Genomic DNA, 9248 nt, shown 5'->3' with positions numbered 1-9248 from the left:
TTCTCCTCCTAAAAGTCAGGGGCTCAGATTGGCTCAGTCACATGGGAAAAGAAGAAACTTCACGTCCCCATCAGATTTACGAAGCTACAAGTAAGGGGTGGAGACCCATGTAATAATAGATGAATACTGTGTATCACTATCTGAAACAGAGATAAAGGAGCAGCAGAGGCCACATCGGTTTCCAGGTGTCTTCGTGCTCAGAAATTCTTATGAGGCATGTTATCAGTTTAGCCCAAAGAAAGCAGGGACCCCTTATGTGGCACACACAATGCTGGGGAGACAGATTATTCCTCCATCTCCAGATAAAATGAACCACAGGTGTTTTCCAAGTTGATGCAATCTGTGTAGAAATAATGCCACACAAGGGACCATCTGTCATAAGACATCAGGACAGCAGGAGACAGCAGACTTCCAGCTCTGAGGACGAAAGGCTCTGTTCAAATTTAGGGTCTAAAATAGGTTCTAGAACTATAATCCAAGGTGAGGCTGGGAGGAACAGTGATTATACATAAGCCACGTTACATAAAATGCAAACATGTGTAAATGGACTGAAAGATGCATAGATTTAACACGAAGAGGCCAATGGTAAATAAGACTAAACCTCTTTTTGTTTGTGGTTCTTCAGTCACTTACATACAATTAAAATCAAGCTAAAACATCAGTTATGTTTCATTATAAAGCATCACAGAATTTATGCCTAAAGTCTCATTGCGTTTTATAAAAAGGAGTTTCATTCACTGGCAGGTGCTCTCCTAACAGCCATGTATCTAAGTCACGCCATCACATGTAAATTAATCAGAGAGTCACATTTCAACTTCAGGGCACTGTAATTATTTATTCTAATCTTAACAGAATTTTTACAAATTACAACGAGAAAAGAAATGCTGAGAATGTAAGACCAGCTTAGGCCTCACAGAGCAAAACTGGTTCTTCCACCACAAGCAAAATCCTCATGTTTCTCAGTCGATCACATGCCAGCCAAGCTGTGAGCATCATCACTAAGCTGTGCAGAGAAGCCGAGATCCAGAGACAGGAAACAGTTCATCCCAGGGGCCCAGGAGAAAGCACGGCAGGGCGGTCACAGCCCCAGCTCAAAGCCTCACTCTCCCTACTCCATCCTGCACATGTTCCTAACAAGACGCATCAGAATCAGAAATTATGACTTGAAAAACGTCCATGGCCGTCCTCCAAGTGGTCTGGGTAAGACTTAGTTTTCAGATTTTTTTAAATTTTTCAAAAAAGGTTTCTCTCAGCTGCTCAAATGCTAAGACCACGTTGTCCTCTTCATTTCCACACAGTTCCCATAAAGAGATGCTGGAAATGGAAATACAGGGACAGGTAAAAAGTGCCCATGCTGCTGAGATTCAGGGCCAGAAGAGCTCTCCCTGGGGAGGCAGAGTGAAGTAAACCCCACTAGATGATGAAAGACTGACAAGGAGCATATGTATCTCAGAACCCTGTACGTCCATCCACACAGACCACACAGACGTGCATACGTGCACACACGCGTGTACACACATGCATACATGCACGTGTGCATGCAGACATATGTATATGCATGCACCCACACACACACGTACACCCACAGGCAACTACCTCTACAAAAAAGCAAAATAATCCTCCCGTGACCTAGAGATGTGAGCAAATACAGAACACAGGGTGTGGTGAATAGAGTAACGGTCCTCCAAAGGGGTCCACATCCTAATCCCTAGACATGCAGAAACTGGTGGGTCACGTGGAGAGTCAGGGCTGCAAATGCAAGTGAAGTTCTAATCAGCTGAGCTTGAGATGGAGATTAACCCGGAGGGACCAGCTGGTCCACTGTTGTCACAAAGGACATCCTAAGTGGAAGAGGGAGGTGGAAGGGGTGACGTCAGAGGGGCCTGACGTGAGCCTCTGCCCCGAGTGCTGCTTTGAGGGCAGAAGGGGCCTAGATCAAAGCTTCTAGAAGCCAGAAAAGACAAACAGACTGTCCCAGAGCCTCCTTCATGCAGCCCTGACACCCTTGCTTTTGCCCAGGGAGACCCCTTTTAGACATGAGACCTCAGGATCAGTAGGGTCATGAAGCTGTGCTGGTTTAGATACACCATGTGTGATCACCAGTTACAGCCGTGTAAGAAACTGACATGAGGGTGACAAGAATGGAGAGAGGAAATCCAAGAAAAGGCAGTCTGGCTGGGCCGGTCAGGGACTAGGGACACTGCATCAGGCTCTGTCATTCGCCTGAGGCCCAGCGTCTCCCTGGTGTCCTCACGGACCCACAGATGTAACATGACATACAGGTTCCCACTCACTGTTCCCGGCTCTCAGCCCCCACACATCCTCCTCACCCCCCGCATCACCTGTGTGTCATTAACTATAACAGGAACCTGGGATGTGGAGCTGAGGCTGCCAGGGTCTAGGGGTTCTTGAGGCTTTGAGCTTTGATGCCTGTTGGTGCCGCGTGTCTGGGCTGAGGCTCTGGGCCGGGTGAAACTTAATTTCGAGTGGACTTTGGAATTAGTTCTATTATAGAAACAATGCAACAGTGTTGAGGAAAACTTCTGCAAAGTCCTTGGGGAGCTGAAATGTTTGGCACCTGAGAGGCTCAGTGGCCCCTGGAAGTACAAGCTCAACATTTTTCAGGTTACCATTAACATATCGGAATATCTGAACTCAGTATTTAAAATGCATCACACACCTGATAGACTGAATGGTGAGGGCAAAGTCCTTCAACAACTGATAGGCAGCTCCTTCATTTATCCTAAACAAAACAACATTTTGAAAATTAATGCTATAAAAAATCACGGAATCTCTCATTTCATATTGAAAAGTTGGGTTTGTCAATAAGAGATAACTTGTCAGTCGAGATGTATTGACCAAAATACTTTCTGCCACAGACTCCCAAACGACGACCTAATCCGTGGGAAGGAGGGTTGTGAACTCAAGAGTCATGAGTACCACAGCACAGCTCATCCAAGAACACGGGAGGCTGACCTCGGGAGAAAACCCAAGTGGAAAAGATAACATCAGGAGAGTGAATGGGGCCAGTGAGTCAGAGAAGAACCCAGTGGATTACTCACTGGTGTCACAACTTTATTCACAATAATGAGTCACACTTTCAAAAACAATCAACATTGCTCAAGAGGGCAGAAGTTTTAAATACTTGAGTTCAACAGAGATTGTTCCAAATTTTATGTCAAATGCACTTTTAATTTCTGATGGTGTAACAGAATGTCCCCCCACCACACACATCAAGGTGCTTGGTGGCTGCGCCAATTCCTCCACTCCCAGTAAGTCCCAGAGGGTCTACCCCTGAATACAGTTTCTGAAAATGGTTTCCCTGCCAAAGAGTTAAAACAACTGCCATGTTCTCAGTCCTCAGACATGTGAATTATATTTTTTATGTACTTTTCTCAAATAACAGTGAGCACAGCAGTATTTATTAGTTACGAGGTTTTGAAATATTTAATAATGAATAAGTAGGACAGTAATAAATAAAAATACATCTGTGGGGATGTGTGAATGTTTCTGTTTGTGGCATACAGCTTTATGTCAAGTGAGTCAGCCTAAGTCCCAAGAGTCTGCTGGTCAACCACAAATAACAATACCACCAAATGTACTATTTTCTCCTGCCATTAGTCCATGAGAAAAAATTCTAGTATATTCAGCATGATGAACCCATGCTTGAAATTGTGAAAAGGCTTTGGTCTAAAATTCATTGTGCTAATTCATGAGATATATGAAGACATGGAGATGCAGAGGGATATATAAACAGAAACAGAGGCAGAGGTGGGAATGACAGGTGGAGGCAGAGGTGGTGGAGATGGAGATGAAAGAAACAGATGCAGATGTGGACATGAATGTGGAAAGACATGGAGACAGAGGGAGAGGTGGCAATGAGAGAAGCAGGGGCAGCAGTGGAGGTGGAGACAGGGACAGAGACAGACATATGGTGGAGGGAGAGACAGAGAACAGATGGTGGAGGTGGAGTCAGGGACAGAGACAGAGGGACAGAGAGGTGAAACACACCTGTTGTCTTGGACTAGTCCCAACAAGGAACCGTGCTTGTAGAAATCAAGTGCATAAGCGTTGAGCGGCATCCTCCTTCCTTGGTTATCAAGTCTCTGGGGCCACAGCACAGGAGCCGAGATATTACTGATACCGATTGTGCACCGAGTGACCTGAAGAAATAAGATCTTCTTAATTTGTCATTTATGTGTAAAGAATGTTTATGATTTCTTACACTGTGCTTTGTGGTCATGTCCTTCACAGTGAAGGGAGAGGGTGTCTTCCAGACGCAGTGCGCTGGTGCCTTTCCAAGCAAGACTACGGGTGGTTGGCTCCACCTACGAACATCACTCTCACAACACATGGATGAAAACTTCCACCATCCAGCCCCTAGAATAAAGCAAGACTCACCAGGAAAGAAAAGCTACTTGAAAATTTTGCCCTTAACCTAATTGGTGAAGGCAATATCTCTGTAAGTGGGCCTTCAGGGAGCTGGTGCGGCCTATGTTTCCATAGAAGGGACCCGCTGATCTGAACAATGGCAACACTTCTACAGCCCAAGGGCCGGAATGCAAGGGGAGGGTGGGAAGATGCAGGGAAAGGAGAAGAAAAATAAGAAGAGGAAGAACGCATCAGTAGCTCTCCACATCTGCGCATTTCTTGGAAACTATCCAGGGTCGAGAACTCCAGACACAGCCAGGAGAGTGCACAGGGGGCAGAACGAGGACTGTCTAAATGCCTTGGGAGTCACTTAGAAAGTTATTATTATTAAAAGTACTTGGAGCATTCTTACTCCATTATGGTCCAGAAAATCGTTTTGACCCCAAAAATCCAGAAGATTCACACTCACAGGAAACTGATGCCCAAGTGTCCCAGACCTCCCTGGTGACCCTGTGAGCAACAGTCAAGATGAGAAACAGAGATCTTCACCAGGAGAAGAACAGAGCAGCAGGTGGTTTTACATTCACACTGCGAACACCATGAAGTAGTGCAAACAGAATAGAGCTTCAGGTCACAACACGGATGCATCTCACGGCACAGTGCCAACTGCAAAAAAAGCACCTTCCAGGCGACCACAGTAAGTGTTCCTTCACTTTCTGTAAAATTCAAAAGCAGCAAAAATAAAAAGTGATTTTGGAATAGGACATTTTAAAAGGAGCATGAAAAACACCGAGTTTAGGGTAGTTGCTATCCTGGAGAATGAAACAGAGGAGGAGCACACGGGTCCTGAGTCCGTGGCTGTTCACCATAGTTTGTTTTGGTTTTGGTTTAATTTTTTTGATTGAAGTCTATTCAGTTTACAATGTTGTGTCAATTCCTGGTGTACAGCATCACATTTCAGTCATACATATACCCACATATATTCTGTTCCCGGCAGTGTGATGCTTTGTGGCTTTTCTACACACCATTTAAAGATGTGCACATACAGGGGAAGGGGAAGGCAGAGCTCAGAGCACGTGCCTAGTAATCACAAGGTCCTGGGTTCAATCCCCAGTATCACCATTAAACCAAATAAATAAATAAACCTAATTCCATCCACAAAAATGATGTGCATGTGTGCATATTTGGTATTGCACTAAAACGTGACAAACAATAAAGGCCAGGTTTGAAGGCTTACACTAGTAAATCTGTACCAAGTGAGCTGGGAGAGGCAAAGGGCATGAGACACTCTGGAAACATTCCCTGCTGCCGGACACTTCCCAGTGGGTGCAGTAGGAAGGACCCTTCTGAGCACACCGCCAGCAGCAACTGGGGGTCCAACTCAGCTCCTGTCCTGTCCTTCGCGGTCTCCTAATGGATGGTGACCACATGGGGGTAAGACACAGACATTACATCCTATGAGAACTGTCTGCGTCCCTCTAAACCCCAGGGAAGAGCTTGAATGTGGAAAGGAAGCAAAAGTGAATGGCACATCCTGTCCCTCAGCCAGACTCACTGTATAACAGAGAGAAGGGAAATGATCCAACTTAACTAGTAATATGATGTCTTTTTCAATGTGGTTGGCTACAAACCTCTTACATGAGTAATTAATTGTAATCATACACACAAACTACGGGGGCGGGGGGAGCTTCATAAAAGTACTGCTCTTGTAAACTAAAGTGCAGTCCTTTATTACTACTTTGCCAGAATTCCACATTCTTCAAGGGCGGTTTATTACAAGGCACCAAACCAACGGGGATAAAGACCTACGCAGCCAGCTCCAGAGGGCTTCACACAGGATCTGAATGCTGGTCTCCAGTTTGTTTCTAAACCATGCACCTTATCAGTAAAAAAAAACAAACAAACAAACAAACAAAAAAACCTCCTTTTCTCACCTCTTGTTTCATGAATGCTTTTTTCTCATTTTATAAAACAAAGTGTCTCCCCTAACTTACTATGATACATTTCCTTGGGGTTTGAAAACGTGCTGAGTAGCAACAAAGGACAAGCTTGCTTTCTTACTGAGAAAGTGGATGGCTTTAAAGACTGTTTCAAACAATCTTTAAAAATTAGGCAGTTTCCAATTACTTGTATTCAACAAAATTGAAGGTGAATCTAATCAAGTTGTTAATTAAGAGAAGATATATCTTTACAATCAATTGCTAGGTGATTTGGGGCATATAGCTCATAAGGCGTTAGAAGAATTGTATATTACTGTTATAATGACAATTACTCCATTCTCAGCTACTGAACTATTTGAATAAAGTTTCTCAGAATCTGAATTAAGATTTGATGGTGGAATTCTGTTTCATTCTGTAAACAAGTAAATATTCATCCACAGTTACACGGACTAATTAAAAAAGAAATTCATCTCATTAATACACACCTCATTCACCTCATTCATCTCATTATTACACACCTTTTCAATACAGTATTAACATCACTTCTAGTAATTACTTCTCCAAATTTGTATTATACTTACGTTTCTGTGGCCAACTAAAAATAAGTATTACATTGAAACTGTATTCTACTTAAGTTAAGAAATATAAAAGGTATAGTAACTTCATGTTTAAAAATTTGTTACATTAAGATAAAAAATATGGGGGAATGCAGAATCTAAACATAAGAGAAAATTTAATTAAATCATTAAATTTTATTCTGGACTGTTTTTGTGTGTGTGTGTGTGTGTGTGTGTGTGTGTGTGTGTGTGTGTGTAGAAAAGGGAGCCCTCATACACTGTTGGTGGAAATGTAAATTGGTGCAGCCACTATGGAGAAGAGTATGGAGGTTTCTCAAAAACCCAAAAACAGAACCACCATTGACTGTTTTTAACTTGCAAGTTATGGGTGTTAAAACACTTTAGTATTTATATTCCATTTTATCCATTTAAAAGAATGATGCAATGCTATTATTTTAACACATCAACATTTATCTGAAGATGGAACCCAAATCATCTGAAACTGTTTAAATACATGATAAAAGTATGTGTGTCTATTTAAAATTCACAAGGGTCCATATAACTTTTCAAAACTCCTTCCAGTGACACTGGATTATTTTACATGGCAGAGGACTATCTGCTTCTGGAATAGAATGGAGCTGAGACACTGTAACATCAAATGTGACAAAACTTATTTTCTTTCTCAGATTTTGAATTAAAGTATAAATTAAATTTCTACAAGTCCATTCCAACATTCGAATGGATTATCCAGCATATCTGAAATGTATCTGGTTCTTTATACTCCATTTCTGACATCTGAGATCCAAAATATATGGGATTCACAGCACCTACAGCAAGACTGGGAAGCCTGAAGGTCATTTAATGTGCTCTTTTCACAGCAAACCTGTGTCAATCTCCAGAGAAGTGCTGGTCCTGGATTTCTGTGTAATGGGGCAGGGGTCCTCAGGCCAGAATGAGAAACAAATCACACCACTTCCTGGATATTTCTGTTGCTACACCTGGATTTTTTTTTTTCAATTTGGAGAATTTGAAGCCCTTGCTAAACTGCCTACAGCTATATATCCAATTCTTTCTTGAGACTTTTATTTATAAGCCCCATTTTCCACTTACATGGCCTGGAGTTTCTGGATGGAGCAAATCAGCATCAGAGTTCCCAGAGAGACAAGCAAATGGAGAAACGGCTCTTCTCCCTTCCTTGCAGCTCAGCAGGTGAGACACGAGCTGGGAGTCCTCGCACTCTTTACCTGTGAAATCTGACCACAAGAGATTGGATAGATCAGCTTTTAAAATTCAGCCAAACTACCAGGCTTGATGCAGCTGCCCTAGACCATACTGCTGGGGGGGACAGTCGACTTCCCAGGGCCGACGTCGTATGAAGACCGAACAAGACTGACCACAGTGACTGACACATGTTGGCACGTTCAGTAAATGTTAGCTACTAATGTCCTTAACAGTATCATAGAATTTTTTTGATCAACAGGTAATTAGAGGCTAAATTTAAATTCTTGCCCTTTCAGCCCAGAACTGTTGTTATCACCTTGGTACCTTCTCCCACCTGACTTAGGTTTGACCTCAGAATCTTTCTAGACAGGGTGATTCAGGCAGCCACCATCAGCAGCTTTGTAAACAGTGTATGAGAAGACCTATTTTTTTCCATTTCCAGTTTCATGAAGCACCAGATGGTGCATCAAAGTCAGCTCTGCTTTGTAACAGAGGCTATATCCACACACTCCTGTGCTGCCTCCTCCGGGAAGCCCACCGGGAAGCCCACTGCTATCGTCTGCTTTTGAACATGCTGCTTCCCCCACCTTAATGTTGCCCAGGGAGCTACAAGTCCGCTTCCCTGACTTTTTCCAATGGAGAATGTGACACTGAAATGAAACCAGGAAATTACTACCCACAGTTCTACCCTCTCCCTGTATCCCCATCCCTTTCTCCTTACTTTCCCCTGGGAGAGTTCCACCCAACAGATCATGAAAAATAAGAACAAAGATTAACAGTGATTACTGTGGGCTGGGGCGCTGTTTCCAGTCACATGCGTTAACTCAGTGACTTAAAGCTCACCTGCACCAGGTGGATGATGTTACCATGGGCTGGGCGCTGCTCCCAGACAGTCACATGCATTAACTCAGTGACTTAAAGCTCACCTGCGCCAGGTGGATGATGTTACCATGGGCTGGGTGCTGCTCCCAGACAGTCACATGCATTAACTCAGTGACTTAAAGCTCACCTGCACCAGGTGGATGATGTTACCATGGGCTGGGCGCTGCTCCCAGACAGTCACATGCATTAACTCAGTGACTTAAAGCTCACCTGCGCCAGGTGGATGATGTTACCATGGGCTGGGCGCTGCTCCCAGACAGTCACATGCGTTAACTCT

At 43.5% G+C, this 9248-nt stretch overlaps 1 protein-coding gene across 1 annotated transcript in view; it reads right to left on the bottom strand.

The window, feature by feature from the left end:
- Window positions 1–348: 348 nt before the first annotated feature.
- The window catches only part of LOC105073367 (putative ATP-dependent RNA helicase DDX60), a 65884-nt gene continuing 56984 nt past the window's right edge, over window positions 349–9248 (bottom strand). Inside the window, 4 exon segments of the mRNA XM_074345418.1 lie at window positions 349–1314; window positions 2681–2743; window positions 4012–4163; window positions 7979–8121. Of these exon segments, the coding sequence (XP_074201519.1) occupies window positions 1215–1314; window positions 2681–2743; window positions 4012–4163; window positions 7979–8121 (458 nt within the window). The 3' untranslated portion in view covers window positions 349–1214.

This window comes from Camelus bactrianus, chromosome 18 (genome assembly GCF_048773025.1).
Source record: "Camelus bactrianus isolate YW-2024 breed Bactrian camel chromosome 18, ASM4877302v1, whole genome shotgun sequence".
Taxonomy (NCBI): domain Eukaryota; kingdom Metazoa; phylum Chordata; class Mammalia; order Artiodactyla; family Camelidae; genus Camelus; species Camelus bactrianus.
The sequence above is the reverse complement of the archived record's forward strand: the minus strand, read 5'-3'. Positions and strand labels throughout refer to the sequence as shown.